Consider the following 18329-nt stretch of genomic DNA (forward strand, 5'->3'; position numbering starts at 1 on the left):
TCTCCCGGGCACTGATGCCTCAGAGAAAGGAGCCATGGTCCGGCCAGTGGCCAGAACTTGAATTTGAATCTCAGCTCTGCGCTGACTAGCTGTGGGGTTAGGACAGGTCATTTAGCCTCTGAGACTTCAATTTCCTTATCTCTGAAACAGAATTTCTCTCCAAGTATGCTGGAGATGAAATAAAATATTAATGTAAGGAAATGCACTAACATAGGTGAGAAAAACTCAGAAAGCAAAGCGGAACAGAATCCACTTCTGAAGCTGGGGGGGGGGGGCGAGTCCTTAATCATCTGTGACCTGCAGGCCGGGGTCTTGCTTCCCTGGGCTCCCCTTTTCCTTATTCCCCTCCCTGTTCTTCTGAGTTCTCCTAACAGCTCATGTGTGACCAGGCAAGCTTCTCGAGAATAGCATGTTACCATCATTACGGTAATGCTCATGTTGAATTTTCCAAAAGAGTCGTAATTTAAAATATTTGGTCCTGTGATTCCCATAAAAACCCAAACATCCAAAATTCCAGCATTTTGGCAGGCAAACGCTGTCTCCCAGACGGTTCCTTGAAGCCAGATGCAGAACGAAATCTCTTTATCAGAACAAGCAAGACATTCCTCGGCTTGGAAACTACCCTCACTGTGATTAATTTTGCCTCTGCAGCACCCCACACACAGAGAGCCCCCCAACTGGGTCCTGCTGAGTTATAGCAAGGCTTTGTGTAGCCAGAAGCAGGCTGGAGGCTGACCACCCAGAGAACCGGCACGGCCCACAGGAACTTGGCCTTGGGGCCAGAACACGGGGAACAAATGGCTGCAGAGAGAGAGGTGGGCGGGGGGCAAGCACGCGTGATGCCTGAGATGCTGCCCATGTACTTCCCGCAGGATAAACGTGGTCTCCACAATTGGGCAAGGTGGGGCTCCGGGTACCCCAGGGCCAAGGGGGACAGGCAGACCGACACGTAGGGAGTCCCCATGCACCTGAACTTTGACACCAGGATAAAGCTCGGTTCAACATCCTATAACCGATTTCCTGTCTTCCTGCGGGGTACAATGGAAGCCATAGGCACTGACCATCTTCTTGGCTTTATGCCTCGTTTCAGGTAAAACGACGATCGGAAGATGGAAAGTGGTTCCTAATGCCGGCACCCAGGTGCTCTGTCGGATCCCGGCAGTGAACCACTGCCGAGGGGGCCGTGGCTCGTTCCCGAGGAAAGGCTCCGATCCGCTGGCGTCAGAGCCAGGCATCTGCCCATGAGTGCGGTACCAGAGGTGAACTTCTCTAAGGGTCAAACTCCAAGTCATTCTAACCCAGGTGGGACAAGACGGGGCTGCAGTGTCAAGTGACCGTGACCAGGTACCGCACAGACGCAGAGGAGTTCATGCAGGATCCCATGTGTTTTCTTATGATCTCAAAACGTCAGCTCATCCAAAACTCAGACCTGAGCATCAGCTGTCCGAGATCCCCATTTACAGGCAGAACCTTAAGTTGCAGCCATGGTCTCGGGTGTCCTTTCTTTGGTCACATGTCAGGCGCACACTCATCATATCTGAGAGCCTTAGGAATGAACTTGAAACCAGTTCTCGGAAGGGGTACGTCTGATTACAATTTGCTGAAGGCTTTACAGCTAAGAAAGCCTCCATGTGATGGTAGGGGGTACATCACCCAGGAGGGGCACAGCCTCTGACCTGCCCACCCCCCTTGGTTAGTGAATGAGCCATGGACAATCTCTTGGGGTCCTCAGAGAATTCTGTGTGCGGTCACAGCCCCACAGGTGGGAGAATGCAGGGGTCCTGAGCGCACAGCTAATCCCCGGTCAGAGGGCACACCCCTGTGGCCTGCTGAACGGGGGCTCTCCCCTGAATTCTTGGAAGATCTACCTTGCCCCACTGTACTGATGGAATGGACTCTGGGTTTCTTCCCTGAGTCTATGTTCAACTGATATAAATAAAATTCCTCTTGCAAAAAGGAGAAGTTATAATTTGAGTTACAAGGTGCTTTTACTCTTTTAAAGCCACAGGATGCTAAAGATGAGGACAAGAGAATGCCATAGGCTGAATGCATATGTCCCCTTAGATTTCATATGTTGAAACCTAAGGTGACGGCATTAGGAGGAGGGGTCTTTGGGGGTCATTAGATCATGAGGGTGGAGCCATCAGGAGTGGAATTAGTGTCCTGATAAAAGACACCCACCACCGTGAGGAGAAGACACCATGTGAGAACCGGGAAGCAGACCTTCACCACGCTCCCAATTTGCTGGTGCCTTGATCTTGGACTTCCCAGGCTTCAGAACTGCGATGAACAGATGTGTTGTTTACAGGTCACCCGGTCCACGGTGTCCCGTCAGAGCAGCCCAAACGGACTGAGACAAAGAGACGGGTGTTTCTGCTATAACGTGGCAAATACAACGCAGTAAAAGCTCATTGTCTGCAAAATCTTGTGCTATGAAAACAAGTGCGTGGGGAAAATAGGCTTCAAAATCCATGCAGCTCTGTAACCAGACGACTTAAAAAAGAAATCAGTCCTAAAAAATATCAGCAGTTAAGGAAACATGCAAAATTGACTTTTTTAAAGTGTAATATAGCTATAATGCTAGAATTGGACATTTAAAAAAATCCATGGTAAAGGCAGTACAATTAAAGGGGGAGATAAGGAAGAATGGCAGCTGCTGACTTGTGGGTCAAGAGCAAAATGGGCAAAAAAAACCCGTGAGCAACAAGCCTCCTAAAACATGTCCTACCCACCCACCCCGGCCCCGGAGCCAAAGGGGCGCAGAGAGGGAGCACAGGATGGAATTCTTCTGAGGTTCTGCTCTCAGCCGTCCTGGTGCACTCCGGGGTCAGATGCTGGTGTCTGGCCCCCCAAAACATTAATGTCTTGGCAAAAATGACACATGAACCAATACCACTTCTATGTCATAGTGACATCATTCCATATTTGCCAATCACCTACAATCAAATGCGTGAAACTAAAACACGCACGATAGCAGAGCAGCCCGCAGCACCGCCTTCAGGAAGATACCCTCCCAGCAGCCACCGTGCCCCTAAGCTCAGCAACAACTGCCCAGGAACGTGTGGTGAGCACAGACAGATGGGCAGACACCGTGCTCGGTGCAGGACACTCAGGAGAACAAGATTCACACTCTCTGCAAGATCAGCATTCGGTGAGGGTGACAGATGAGAAAATCAGTGTGAGATAATTGTCAGGAAAGAGGGCTGGACATGGTTTAATTCGTGCCCAGAGCTTCTGTCTGTTGGCTGAGAGGGGCCCAGGGGCTGGGTTCCTGAAGGCGTCAGGAGCAACCACTCCAGGCCTCAGGCAGCAGGAGTTCACACCCTGCCTCTCCCAGGAGAGTTTAACCATGTGACTCTGCCTTTGTCAAAAGGGTGTGGAAACCATGGCCAGTCATAAGCAGGTAGGGAAACAAAAAGGAACTCCGAGAGAACCGTGCTGTTAGAGGACCACCCAGGACAGTGAGTGCAAGGTCAAATGCTCAGCTGAGCAAAGATGAGTCAGCAGAGGCTGGAGCTGGAGGCAAAAGGCATTGTAGAGGGGTTGGATCAAGGCCCCTCCCTGATAAACAAGTCCACACGCTAATCCTAGAACATGTAAACATGCAGTTACATGCAGCGGGGATGAAGGTTGCAGATGCAGTTAAGGTTGCATGAGAGGAGGAGGTGATGCTGGATCGCCCAGGTGGGCCGATGCCATCACAGGTCCTTATGGGTGGAAGAGGGGGAAGAGGGACGCCACCCGCCACTGATGGCTTTGCAGAAGGAGGGAATGCAGGCCCTTCAAGGAGCTGCAAGAGGCAAGGACACGGAATCTCCGCTAGAGCCTCCGGAGGGCACACGGCCCTGCCCCTCCTGGATTTTAGCCTGGCGGGACTCCTGTCCTCCAGGATGGTAAGAGAATGAACGTTTGTGTGTAAGTGGCTGCGTTTATGAGTTGTCAGAGCAGCGCAAGGTCACAAATGCCATGGATGAAATAGATTTCTGCCACTCGTGCCCAGTGGAGGGGAGGGGGTTGTGGGCAGGGCACCTGCTTGAGAAGAGGCCCGGAGCCCCAAAGTGCACAGTGCGTGGGGTGTGCAAGGAGCTCACCTTCTGGGAGCAGGACCCTGAGGGTCACAAGGGCCAGGGCTGCGGTGGCCCCTGGGCTTTGGGAGGCAGGCCGGACACCAAGTGCCGGACCCGGAAGAGCCACTGAGAATTTGACCTGGGAGAGCCACGGAACAGCCTGGAAGAGGTGTGGGGGGATGTCAAGGAGCACCAGCAGGCAGGAGAGAGGGGACAAAGGCCACCGCTTGCCCATCCCCGTGGGGCTCAGTGGTCTCCTCCTGCCCTTGGCAGACACATCCCGTGCAAGTGGACTGCCTGGGGTCCAGGTGTGAGCAGCACCCTTTTTGTGTAGGTGTCCTCAGAAAAGACACCTACCCTGGCCCTCTGTCTCTGAGAGACGGGGGTTCTGCAGCGAGGCCTTTCCTGTTGGGGGGTGGGGTTTGGGTGAGACGCCGTCCATGGGTGGTTAGATGCCTGACCCCAGCTCAGCGAGCCACCGCGCGTCTGTGACCAGAGCAGCTAGCCACGCCATCAGAGCCCTTCCCCGGTGCCGGTACCTGGATGTTGAGTCGCCCCCGGTGTGCCCCCAGGCCATAGCGCTTCACCGTGGACGCGTGGAGCTGGAAGTCCGTGATTTTTAAGGTTTCCAGACCAAGAGGTGGGCAACCTGGAAAGGACAGCACTTGTTAGCAACAAGGACAGAGGCTGAAAGAAACGAGTTCCTGGTTTTCTGAATCTGGCCGCCTGCTTTCCCATCTTCCCCTGAACTCTGGCTCCTCATCGGAGCCCCACACCCGGGCATGCTCAGTGTGTCTCCAGACAAATACTGTCGATTCATCCGTCAACATTGAGCCAACTTTCCGCTCTGGGTGTTTCTGCCCGGATATCCCCTCTCCCTGTTGTTAATGCTACTGTCTGAGGCTGTTTCCAATTAAGGGCCCTTCCACAGCGGGACTCTGCCAGGAGCAGTGCTGGTTAGGAATTTCAGAGCAACCCTGTGGCTCAGCTCTGCAAGTGAATCGGAACTTAACTGATGTTGCTTCAGCAGCTTTGGCCTTTGCACTGTGCATGCAGATGTGCAAAGCAACAGAAATAGAAACAATACATAGCATCTTTTGTTCTCGGCAAAACGGGTAACTTTGAGAAGGGCTGTTAAACACAGTTCAGTCCCAGCTTCACTGGAATGAGATGTCGGCACAGGGGCAGGCCCTCAGCCATCGTCCCAGGCCAACCCATGGTCCCTACAGTGAGAGACTGACCAGCAGCCCCAGGGCCAGAACCCAGGCCTCCTGACTCCTGGGCGGCTGTTCTCACCACCGACCTTACATCAAACTAGAAATCTCCAAGCAATGCCATGTCCTTCTAATTCAACCCTGGAGGAAGACAACAAAAACCCCGCAGTAGAAGTGAACAAAGTCTGTTTCTACGAGAATTATTAGAAAGTCCATAAGGTCAGAAAGGGCACTGCTATCATGCAGCCGGGATGCTTTATCAGCTGCCACGTCAGAAAAACGTCCACTCTTGTTCACTCTTGAGGCGATGTCACAGCCAGAAAAGCCACTCCCTGGGTCTACAGTCTGGCCAACGATGGGCGCCTTTGGAGGGAAGCTCAGATAAACACACACACATGCACACACACACACACTCCGCAGCTGGCAAGTGCAGTCCTAATAAGGAAATTTCTCCCTATCAGAAGGCACTATCTTTAGAGCAGTTTGAAAGCCTCCACCACCATCCAGGCTATTCGTAAAGAAGCCAGAGGTGGCTTCACTCTGAGAAAATGAACACCCTTGATGGGCAGAGGCAAAGTCACGATGCCCCGGGGTGGGAGCTCCTTCAGGTGTGAGAACCGGCCACAGTTCCCCTGAAGAGGAGTCGTCATCATCCGGCAATGGCAGGAATCTCACAGAAGGGACCAAAGCAGGGACACAGAACAGCTGGAGGATGGAGTCACAGCGCCCTGGTCGTCCAGGTGGCAGGCACCACCAACCACGTGCTCCCAGAGGGACAGGGTCCCACAACGTCACACCTCTCGGGGGTCTCCCTTCGACTTCACGTCGCCCCTCCCAGAGGGGCCTGACTGGCCTTGTCACATGCCTGTCGTTGTTAGTGGGGACATTAGCGCAGGGACACAGTGGAAACCGGTGTGGGGCAGGCCGCCTGCCCAGCGTTGCCGGGAGATGCCAGCCTTGGTGCAGCTGCGGTGCAGGTCAGGATTCTTCCGGCCTCTTTCCCTCACTCCACACCACCGTCTCCTCTTCCTCTCCACCCAGACCACTCCCAAACTCTGCAGTCTGCGCTCTGGCTTCTGTCTGGAAGCAGGGTGGCTCTCCTCGCTTGGGGGCCCCCCTGGCCTTTTCTTCCTGTCCCTGCGGTCTGCTCCCTCCTCTCTCCCGACCCCCACAGTTCTGTTACACAAAAGTCTCTTCTCTTTCTCCTTCCTCCTTTGAGCCCTCCCTCAGACGCCACCCCCCCTTCCCCTTTAACAAGCCGGGGTGGGTGGCACCCCTGGCCTCTTTGACAAGACAGCACACTGGCCCCTGAACTAGCAGAATCAAATCACATGCACTCACAGTCTAACCCAGAACCCCACCTGCGAGCGTATTTGGACACCCACGACCCCATGACCTGCCACACGTGGAACCTGCCCATCAGCAGGAGCCCTGGTGGCTCCCGAGGCTGAAGCAGGTGTCCGTCTCATCTTCCCCAGGCCAGTGCTGAAGAAGCTCTGCAAGGCTGCTTCCGCTCCCTCGGTGCCACCGGGTCCCCCACAGGCCGATGGCTAAAGCCCCAGCAGGGGTCAGAGACTCAGCACTAGCCGGCCACATGTAGTGGGCTGATCTGTCTTCCACCAAATCTCTCCCCTGTCCTTGTTCCCTGGAGAGCTCCCGTGCCTTTCCTTCTGCCCAGGGCTGATTCCCGCTGACTTCCAGTCCACTCACAATGCGGACCCCCCAGCTCTGCAAAAACTGCAGGCTACACCAGCTGTGAGTTTCCTGCCTTTCCCGACTCACATCTGAAAACGTCCTGTAATCAGCAGACAGGATGAGAATAAAGGGTTTAAGCACAAACTCCGGATGCCGCATGTCTTCGTGCAGAGATACCCGAGGTGGAAATCCCAGCTCTGAATTGCACCGATCCTGATGAGCTAGCTGCCAGGGCCCCAGAATGACGGAGACTCAGGGTTTGGCACAGAAACCTCCACAGTCAGAAAAACAAAGGATTTTCCCACATGGGAGGACAGGAAAATGATGGGCAGGGCAAGAATCTTTGGATTTAAAGATTCAAAATTAACCCAAAACAGAGTCCTGAAGTGTTCTCCAGGTTCAATACTTGGCTCTGAGGAATTTCAATCTATTTCACCCAGATTCACTTCCCTCCTTTTTCTTACCCTGGGACCATCCTCTTCAAGGTTTCTGCCACGTCTACTCAATGTCCAAATCGAGCTGCCCTCCCCACCGGCCTCACCAGCAAAACGGAGCACCTCTGCATTGGAAACCAAGTTTCGGAGGATGATTGAGAAAATACTGGAAAGCCGCCAGCTCCCAGTCCCTCAGGCCAACGCTCAAGGCCACCTCCTGGTCCTTGAGGTGACATCTGCACAACTCAGTCATTCTGCTGCACCCTGCACTTCGGACACAACAGAGATGGTGGCCACCATGACAGCCCGAAGGCAGGGAGCAGACAAACAAAAGCCTCAGAGCGCACCAGCCGCCTTCCAGGGAACCCCCACCTCTTCACACCATAACTTCAGACGGGCAGAGGACAGGGAGGAGACGCAAGGCACCGTCCCAGCTGCAGGCCCTGCTCGTCCACGACAGTCAGCAGATTCCCAAAGCAGCCACCACCAGACTAACGCGAGACTTCTCGTCGGCAACCCCGGGTACCCAGGGCCGAGGGAGAGGAAATCTGGACCCAGAATCCACAGTCAGCCACCAGTCAGGGCATCTTCAGACAGACGAGCACTTAGGAAATGTGCCCCTCCCACCAGAACCACGGACTCTGCAGAAGGAACTCCTGGAAGAAAGTGCCAGAGCCACAGACACACACCCGGCACAGGAACGGTGAGCGCTCTGCTCAGTAACGCACTCCCCCAGCCCAGCCAGCCCTGCCAGCCAAGGGACCGCAGGTGCAACGCAAGGCTGGAGCACAACATTGGAACTGCTTTGGTTTTAAATTCTCACAGAAACATCTTGCCTCCATCCAAGGGGCTGTCACCTTCCACCGAGGGGGACACTTCCCCTGCCCTTTAAAAACTTGACTGAGGAAGATGGGGCACTGCCTTGAGGCTCAAGTAAATGGAGGAGAAATGCATGTTTTCAAGTTTAATGTCAATTTCCACCATTGGAAAGTAACGGGGCCAGACTCCAGCAGGACCCTTGTTGGAACTGCAATATGTTTGCATGATAAGCAAGGTTATAGTGTCAATGGCGGCACTACTTACTAGGCTTAGAGTGCACTTGAAGGCAATGGGACACCCGTCCTGGCTCTGGGCCGCTCCTCCATCTTTTGAGTCCCCTGCCTGGCTGCTCTGCTGAAGCCACCATGGCAGGGACTCAGCGAGGACTCAGCGCCAGGGCAGCCTGTCCAAACAGCAGCCCCCAGGTGCCCCGCAGGACAGCTGGACCAAAGCGCTTCCACTCTTTACCAGCAAATCAAGGTTCTATTGTCTCTAAGAGAAAAAGACTCATCTGAGATGCATGTGGGTACGAACATGAAAAGGAATTATGAAGGGGACACTTCAGGAAGATCTGATTAGAGACTGGAGATGAGCCATAACATGCAGGCCAGAGAGTGACGGCTGTCCAAGATGACCCTGCTCTCCCCCTAAAGTCAGGACACCCTGTGCTGCGCAGACACCGTTTCCCAGGCCCGGGCCTCCTCCTGTGCCCCCTTCCGCCACACACAAGCGCACACACACAGCAGTTGACCCGTCCCCTGCTAACATACTCCCACGGCAGCCAGCTCGCAAAATGGGTGTGGCACCGCGGCGCCTGTGTCGTAGAGATCTTCACAACGCAGGGCAAAGCAAGAATACGGTGTTCGGACTGTAATTCTACATCCGGAGCTTCGATCCGAACCCCCACCCGACACACCTAAGGTGTCACGGGAAGCTGTCACGGGAAGCTGTCATGAGAGCCAGGTCATTAGAAGGATTTTTAAAGGATAGCGATTTGGGGAGCAACCGGGTGAACGTGCAGGCCCCTACCCTGAGCCAGGCCCTCTGAGGCCATTTTCATCTTCACACGACCATGAGAGGCCATCCTACCCAGAGCAAACGAAGACTCACCCCGGGGCTCACCCAGAGTTACAACGCTACTAGGTGTCCGAGGGAGAATTTGAAAATCGAGCGTGGCATAAAATCCCAGGCGCCGGCTTTATGCCGCCTCTGTTTGACTTGAAAACTCAAGCATGTGATACAAATGCGGGCTGCGTGGGGTGTGGGGGGCCCCAGCAGGGGAAGGAAGGGGAGCCGGCCCAGGCGTCTCCAGTTGGCAGAGGCCAGCACAGAGCCCAGGCCGGCGGGCCTGCCACCATCTCCGCTGGCAACGGAGGAAAGAATTCTCCAAGGCTTCCAGAGCCCCGCCAGGGACGGGCTCACAGCCATCCTCAACTTTAAGCTTTCGTTGTCGCCTCCAAGTCGAGTAGCTCTGACTCACGACATTCCTTCCTTCACCTTTCTGAACTTGACATTCCCTTTGATCAATGAGAGTGTGGAGGCAGCTTCCTGGCGCACTGGGGACTGTGTGTCCAGTGGTTCTGGGCTGGCCTCAGAGGTCACCGGCTCCCCAGAGCGGGGCCTCACTCGGGGTCTTGGGAAAGGAGCTGATCTCAGCCTTCATCTAATCGCCCCCAGAAAGCGCCTTCACACCCCTCCCAAGAAAACCCTTCTGACGTCACCAGCACCATTGGCCTCTGCCACGCAGCAGTTCCCACCCTGCCCAACGTCACAACGCCCTGGGAAACTTAGAAAAAAGATAGCCAGACCCCTCCCCGCGGGCTCTGATTGACAGGGCTGCAGCGGCACCCTGGCCCTGGTGTAAAGCTCCCCGGTGAGGCTTCTGAGACCCGCAGAAGGGGCTGGCGCCCCTCATCTGTCTCTTCCTGCAGATCGGTGGCAGCCTCGTTTGAAAAGCCTCACGAGACTTCCTCCCCCCACATACACGCCTCTCACCCCACCCGCCCCAGCCTGAAAAACGTACAAGCCACACTGCGCAGGTCACAGGGCAGCAGTGGAGAGTTGTCACCATTGAATGTCCAAAGTCCGATCGACTTTTCCTGATTTATGAGTGAATTTGTATTACGAGCCAATATACCTGATAATCACTATGTCTGCATCACCATGGAAAGTTAATTGTTCTTACATATGGGGGGGATCCCCCAAAGTCTGGAATTATCTTCTGGAGGGTGGACCCCTTGTGGTACAGGCTCCCCCTTGGTGAGTGTCTAGGAACCCATCTGGATCCGGGTGCCAGCTGGCGTTGTTGTGAGAGGCTGTGTTTGGCTTCAGGGAATTTTTTTGAAGGCTCTTTCGATGCATTTGCCCATTTCATGATGGGTGATTTATGAGCGCACCTGCCCGCACCACACTGAGTGTTCAGCAGTTTTTGACCAAAAACAGCATGATTCCCGTGCCCCACCTGCCTTATTACCCCGATCTTGCCCTGAGCAAATGTTTTTTGTTTCCCTGGATGAAAAAAAAAAGTCCTCAAAGGGAAAAGTTTTGCCGACAAGGAAGAGGTGAAACAAAAAACAGCACAAGCACTAAAAGGCATCAAAATTGACTAATTCAAAAACTATTTTGAGCAGCGGGAAAAAAGTCTCAAAAGGTGTATTGCACCAGATGGAGACTCCTTTGAAGGTGACTGAAATTTAAGCATGTAGAATAAATACACAATTTTTTATAAATAAATTTCAGGGGTTTTTGGGTCCCCCCTTGTATTGCTTATGAAGCCCCTCAGGAAGGAATTATTGGTTTGAAAGAGCATTTCTCCAACCTCATTAACTGGCTCACCATTTTCATGAAGTTTCCCATGTCCACGAAACACCTGCACTGTTTATTACCTAATAAAGAACTCCCACGCAGGGCTGCTGGGAAGCTCGGTCAGTGGGACCTTAACAAACCAGAGCTAACCTTTCCTGAGCATTTATCACGTAACAGCCACTGTTCAATGTGCAGGGCGCCTTAGCTAATATTTACCGCAGTCCTAGGAGTATCTCCTATTATTATCTCTGTTTCATATCGGAGAATATTGAGGAACAAAGAGGTTAAATTATATGCCTAAGTTCACACAGCTAGTAAGCGGGACACTGGGCTTTGAACTCAACTCAGTGTGACTCCAGGCCTGGTAACCGCGCGATACAGCAACAGCGACACAATACACAGAGGCCCCTAATCCTTCACACAGCAAGAGCTCTTGTAAATGAACATGAACACGCGTACACACGCACGTACACACGCAGGGGGTGGCTGGAGAGGCAGACTCCAAGGTGTTGGCCACGGCTGTCTCCGGAAGATGAGACTGTGGATTTGTTGTATTTTCTCCTTTGTGTTTTTCTACATCTTCTGAATATTCTACAAGGTGCATTCACTTCTTTCACAGTCAAAATGTTTCATGAAAGCCAAGGGAAAAAAAATCTACTTTAGAACAACTTCCACCTCAACAGGTTAGAAAAAATATTTTTTTAAAGTTTCAGGGTATGATGTAGCAAATTGGGCTTTCTGCTAAACCCATCCCGGGGCCAGCCACGTAGAATAAAAAAGGTCTGGTGACAGAAGCACTGGGCAGAGGGACAGCAGACAGTCAGGGTGTCACCAGGACAAAACCCAAGAGCAGGAGATGACTCAGAGGAGCTGAAGCACTGAACTCCTCCTCTGCAAATGCACGCCTATGACCTTGCGACCAGAGCCATACTTGGGGACAACTGAGTGACAGAAATGAACGGAGCCTTGTAGAAGCACCCAGGGGCACTGCTGAGCCCATCGGAGGTCTGTCCCCCCACCCCAGCCCCTTGTCTGGAAGGCATTTCTATGCCACCAAGTAGACTGTGGCCGTGGCCTTGGACCGAGGCCTGTGGAGCCAGGACACCATGCAGCCCTACTGGCTTTGATAATCACTCAGTGGAGCCTCCTGCAAGCAGCAGTGAGCCCGGGGCCCAAAATAAACCTCTCCAAATTGTAAAGCAAGGCTAGAAAAGGCTTACAAGGCAGAGGGTTCATTTCAGAGACTGAAAACAGCAAGTGGGGGAGCCCTCGGCTTTCCTGGATAGGCGCTCCTCAGGCTCTCTCCCCAAGTTCTGTCCAAGAGGGTGTGGCCCTGTCCTGGCCCTGCCCCTCACCTCCCCTCACTTCCAAAGAAGTCTGACTAGCAGATGTGGTCATTTATCACCGCGTCTGCCAGGTTCCATCAGCCACTCCCCCTCCTGAATCAGGAGTCTGGAGTTTGCACCAGGACCCCCAACAGCTGTGCCAGATGTCAGAGGGAAGACCGAGCTGGGCCCTGAGAACATCTGGCTGTGCAGCAATGGGGAGAGACTCCAAAGGGCTCGGAGGAAAAGCCTCAAGTCACACACACACACACACACACACACACACACACACACACACACAGAGCAGGCCAAGCCCCAAGCAGAGTACCCCACTGAGGCCTCATCCAGTCCAGGCATGAAGCAGGAGAACTGAGAAGTTCCCCTCACCACTGGGTACGGCTTAGGGAAAACCACTGACTTTCATCATAGCCAGAAATCAGGCTTTCTCCCTCTGGGTCACAGACCATGTCATGTGGGGGTTAGCCCTGCTATCTAGTCAGGCTGAATACTCTTGGGACACCCAGTCTGCACCCCAGAAGACTAGTTCCGGCACAGGGCAGGTGCTCAGGAAACAAGTTTGCTGTTCTTATCAAGTGCCACTACCAACGCTGGGCATATTCTGAGATGGATCAGACATGGGCCCTGCTCTTCAGCATTCATAGCCTCCCAGGACAGAACAGACATACCTAAAAATCACTGTGATGTGAGCGAGGATAAGGTGGGGACCATGAGGAAGTCATACAGGAAAGAAAAAGAGAGGCAATCGGGGCAGGCTTCCTGGAGGAAGCATTTGCAGAAGCCTGAAGTTCTAAGGCAGGAGCTCACCAGCCACAGCCCATGTGAGGGCCAAATCCAGGCCACCATCTGTGTTTGTATGACTCACCATTTAAGAATGGTTTTTATAATGTTTTAGTGGTTGCAGTTTAAATAGTTATTTAAATATCTTCTTAATAGCCTTGATTTTTGCTTCTTGGCCATTAAGACATGTACTATCTATGATCTGACCCTTGAAAAATGTCCGTCAACTCCTATAACTAAGGCACAAAAAGTCCCCACATAGCAAGCAAATATCACGTCCAATGCCTGCTGAGGGCTGACTGTAAGCTGTGTGTGCCACACTCTGCAGACATTATTTAGTGTTCAAAAGAACCCTGGAAAGGGCTATTATCCCCACTCTCCAGAGAAGGAAACTGAGGCATAGAGAGGTAGCAGCTCAGAGTCTCACAGCCTTGGAGGGCAGGGTGTGACCCAAAGCTATTCTCTGCATCACCAACTCAGACGCCTGTTCAGTTTGCTGTGGAGGAAACACGTGAGCCATGTCTTCAGCAGAGGACATGTGAGAAACAAGCCTCTGTGTGGCTGGGGGGAAAGGAGGCAGAGGCCAGAGAGGAGTCCAATCACAGCAGGCTCTGAATGCCGAGTGGGGAATCACTGTGCAGTCAACCCCCGGCCACCAACACAGGCATGGGGTCATGTCACTGCAACGCTGTGTATGGCAGGAAAATACTGGGAACGACCTAAAAGCCCATCGCCAGGCAATTAGATAAATTCTAGAACATGCCTTTAATTGAATGCCAAGTAACCATTTAAAAAACTAAGGATCTTCTTTATCCTCATTGTATTAGTCAGCTACTGCTGTGTAAGAAGCAAGCATGAACTCTCAGTGGCACACGAGAAGCAAGTACTTCTTAGCGGTCTACAGACCGGCTGGGCTCAGTGGGAAACCCCTGGCTGCAGGTTGGGGACTATCTGCTCTACTCGTCTCACAGCCCCCTTGGCCCAGTGGCCCACATTCTTTTCATTGAAAGGGCAGAGGCACAAGGAATTAATGGAAACAAGCAAAGCCTCTTACGCCCTTGGCTCAGAGGGCATCTTGTCACTTCACCTTGTCACTCTGTCTTAATATAATGGCCTCAACAAGGGACATGGACCAGCCCAAAGTCAAGGGCTTTCCCCTTTTGTGAAGGGAACCGAGAAGCTGTGCAGCAAAGGGTGTGCACATAGGGAAAGGTGAAGGCCTAGACCAACAATTCAGCCAAGTGCACCATTACAGAACAACATCCAAGATGTGCTACTGTTCTGGTTCCTGGCCACAGTTGACACTGCACCTTGGTCATAAAGACAGCCAGGGACATAGCCTGTCCCTCAAGGTGAAAGTTCCCCAGGGGTGACGTCCACCTCTGACATAGCCCTCTGTGGCCATCCACCCACAGAGCTCAGTGTGCTTAATATCTGTACCTCCCACCACCTGGAAAAGGGAGCAAATAACATCTGCTCCACCTGCCACTTTGGACACATGCAGGTGACACCTGCTCCATCTGTCACACTGGACACATGCTGGTCACATCTCTTCCACCTGTCTCTCTGAATAAAATGCCACCTTGCACACAATGTAGGTGACATCAGTTCCACCCACCACCCCAACCCCTTCATTCTGCTGCATCTCCAGCAAGGCCCTCCAGTGCAGCCTAGGAGACACAGAGGAGGAGAAACACAGGCTCCCGAGAGGACCCTACTGCACAACCTGGGCCCCGTGCCACCCAGCCTGGGACCTGGGCTGCCCAGCACCACCCCACAGGCACCCCGCCTGGCCCCAGGCCCAAGTCCTCACCGCTTTGCCCCCTGCCCCCGTGATGAGCACCTCCACAGCCAGGATCTCTCCTCCCTGCACATGTGCATGTCGGGGACCTCCACAGCTTCCCTTCCCTCCGGGGCTGTCCCCAATTCTGGTTTCGTAGAAGAGCAATGGAAAGAGGTTTCCCAGGCCAAAGTCCCTTCTAGGGCACTCAGTGAATCCGAGCCATAACGGCCACCTTTGAGACCAGTGATCCCAGCCCATTCAGCCAGAGCTTGGAGGTCAAGGTCAGGGAAACAATCTTGAGTGGGCCAGTGTGGGGGTGGGAAAGAGCACTCGTGGCAGAACAGGAGGCCAGTTCAGACCTTCCTGTGCCTGTGTGTGTGCGTGTGTTTCTACGTGTAGAGAAATGGGCCTGGAAACATCTTTCTGAAAATGCCTCCTGAAGCTCCAACAACTTCTAATTCTGGTGACGATGAACTATAAGATAATTCAATCCAATCCTCCTGCCAAAGTCACTTAAAAGAATTTGGACAAAATATTTTTAAATACGTTGAAACGCACTTAAGAATTAACAAGACAGAGAAGAACCCTCAGGCCCGTATCTGATGGCAGCAGGAACCCAGAGAGATCTCTGAACGCGGCTTTAGCATTTGTGATCCGGAAGAACAGCTGGCGTTTCATCGGTCTGCTGGGACAAGGGGACAGAAATCCATGCCAGGGCCCACCCGTGCTGAGGGGTCCCATGAGCACCCATGATGAGACATAGCAACACAGCCCCAGCATCTCAGGGGCCCACGGCACTCCCTCCTGATGCGTGCGTCCTCTCGGGGGCCCCGGCACAGGACACATCTGCCCACGTGGAGACAGAGGAGCTTTCCCGTTTGTCAACTGACCGCAGAGGTTCACTTTTGCTGAACCCCCTCTTCTGTTTCACGAGACACTCATAGTCCTACGCAGGACTGCTTGGACGGCGAGTTCTTGGTTAGAGACGCAGCCCCGAATCGTTACCTTGTACCTCAGGGCACGTGCAGTCCCCCTAGTAACTATCAACTGTGACACAGCTTATGGGCTCGAGTGGCAGCCTGAAGGGTCCTGCTTCTGTAAATGCAAACTTGCAAACTGCTCTTTTTGTTTTAAGCAGTGGTACTGCTAAGGAGAAAGTCTAGAGTCAGAAAATCTTGGGATCATATCCCCGGTTTGCCACTTACACACTGCATGGCCAAGGCGAGGGACTCATAGCGCCAAGGTGAACCCTCCCCATCTGTAAAATACGGATGATGATGTAACAGCAATGGTGGTAACAATACCCGCAACACTCAGAGGAGCAGCGGGAGGTGTCCAAATAGGAGGCCTGGTGCCAGGCAGCTACCGAGAGCGTACGTGAGAAATACACGGTCACCGCTCCTGGCGTGAGCGGAAGTGGGTCCTAGATCCCACGGTGCGGAGCGTCGCTTTCCAACCGTCTTCACACCGTGGCACACAGAACCCAATTCCTAAAATCCTGCCGCGCACCAGAAAATAGATTCTGTTTTTGCCGATTTGACCCAAAAAATAGTTATAATTTTGATTGCTTTACAAAACAATGCTAATAATTACCTACTCTTTTTGCTCCAAAGTGACTTTTTTAAACATCAGGTGCCTGTACTTGTATATACAAGAGTTAACCAATCAGACACCACCTGATTATGCGGAATGACCAATAAGACGCAACTCTGTTATACGACCTGTGCATTTATGGATCAGGACAGGACATTCACACCAGGATGGCTACTGCCCCGCTGGCTGTTGTCTTTTTTATTAATTTGACCATCTAAGGGAAAAGAGGTCAGTGCCCCTGAGTCAGCCATGGCATGCTTTAAAAATTCTTGTGGCTCACCCTTTGAAAACCTCTGAGTAATAGAGATAAATATTAGTGACGGTGAGAGTTAACAATAGCAATGGCTATCACTCGCGGGCCAGAGTTCGCCCGTGAGTCTAGAACTAATGGCTTCAACCGTCCTAAGATAGGTAAGTAATTGAAGGACCGGCATTTTCACATGGCAGTGAGATGCCAAGACAGGCATCTCGTGCCACGGAGGTAGACTTGCTCTCCGAGCCCAGAGGCCGCTGGGCCTGGCTGGGAGGTAAGTGCGCACAGCCAAGGCCGGGGCAGCCGTGAGGCCCCTGGAACAAGTAAACGATTGTGTCTTCGGGGAGACAGGCTGGGGGCGGCGGGGAAGGTACCCAGGAGCTCTGCCGCATTCAGAGATGATGGGGAAATCTGGCTGATAGTTTACTGGGCAGCTGCAGAAGATAGAGCGTCTGGGAGGACTCTCACCCCCACTCCAGGCAGCCCCACGTGGGAATGTGCAGCGTGCCGGTCAGTGGGTGGCGGCTCGGGACGGGGCGCGGCTCTCCACGGGGCCTCACTTACCCTCTCTGACTTCACCCTGGGCCACGGGGACGCTGTGATCATCATTGGCAGCCCGCTCAGAGCTCTTGCCTCTCACGCCTTTTCTGTTGCTATTTTTACCTAAAAAAGAAAGAGAGGAATGCCTTTGCTCCACACATGTCACAGTTGCCCCAGGACGGTGAGGACTCAGCCGTCTTCCACAGAGCAGCCGTCCCCGCCTCTGGGTCCCCCGTCCCCAGTGAGGTGCCTGGGATGCTGAGGCGCTCCCGGTTAAAGGAGAGGCGGCACGGTCTCGTGCGGACCCAGGAAAATAAGCCCACCCTTATAAACCATGTACACGTGTGGGCCGTTCCTATTCTGAGACTGCAGATGGCGCTGTGGTTATTGTGCCTGGGACCCTCCCTGGGACCCAGGGAGTGATGATAACATGGAGCTGGAACTTGGAATTCGGACCCCCGACCTAGCATTTCCCTTGGGCAGGGCTTCTCCCACCCACCCCCTCCCTGGCCCTGGCCTGCTGGGTACCTGGGGACTCGGGGTGGGACTCCTCGTGGGCCCCTAGGAAGCCCGCCTGCTGCAGCTTCTTCCCGCACCTGCTCCTTCTCCCTCTGCTCCGGGACCACTGGCCTCCTCTCAGCCTTAGGTGGGTGTTTCCTTCCCCCCAGACCTTGCTGTGTGCTCTTCCTCCTCCCAGTGGCCTTCCCTCACCTCCACCTAATTACCTCCTGCTGAGCCGCTAATCAGCTGGAACTCCCAGCTGGAGAAGGCTTTCCTGCACTCCTCTCCTGAGTCCAGGCCTCCTCTGACACCCCCACAGCACCTGCCTTAGGTCATGAGGCCCCCTAAGCAGAGGCTGACGCAGGGGATCAGGTGCAGGTGGCCACTGAGGGAGGGCTCCCAGGGGCAAGGGGAGGAGGGAGTGGGGGCCGTGGAGGAAAGGGCTCAAAAGGCTGTATTCTCAGCTGACCTCCGACTCAACCTGCTCCCTCGGGAGCAGGAC

The 18329-nt window shown here is 53.5% G+C and overlaps 1 protein-coding gene across 2 annotated transcripts in view; it reads right to left on the reverse strand.

Moving 5' to 3' along the window:
• CPXM2 (carboxypeptidase X, M14 family member 2) overlaps positions 1–18329 on the reverse strand; it is an 82645-nt gene that overhangs the window by 54865 nt on the left and 9451 nt on the right. Inside the window, exons 2-3 of one of the 2 annotated variants that reach the window (XM_037159205.2) lie at positions 17351–17449; positions 4607–4716 (exon numbers count right to left, since the gene is read on the reverse strand). In XM_037159205.2, the coding sequence (XP_037015100.2) occupies positions 4607–4716; positions 17351–17449 (209 nt within the window). The remainder of the gene's footprint in view (positions 1–4606; positions 4717–17350; positions 17450–18329) is intronic. The other variant, XM_037159206.2, reaches the window with a different exon arrangement.

The sequence above is a fragment of the Artibeus jamaicensis genome, unplaced genomic scaffold, assembly GCF_021234435.1.
Source record: "Artibeus jamaicensis isolate MK-2021 breed Jamaican fruit bat unplaced genomic scaffold, CSHL_Jam_final contig_490, whole genome shotgun sequence".
In the NCBI taxonomy this organism is placed as follows: domain Eukaryota; kingdom Metazoa; phylum Chordata; class Mammalia; order Chiroptera; family Phyllostomidae; genus Artibeus; species Artibeus jamaicensis.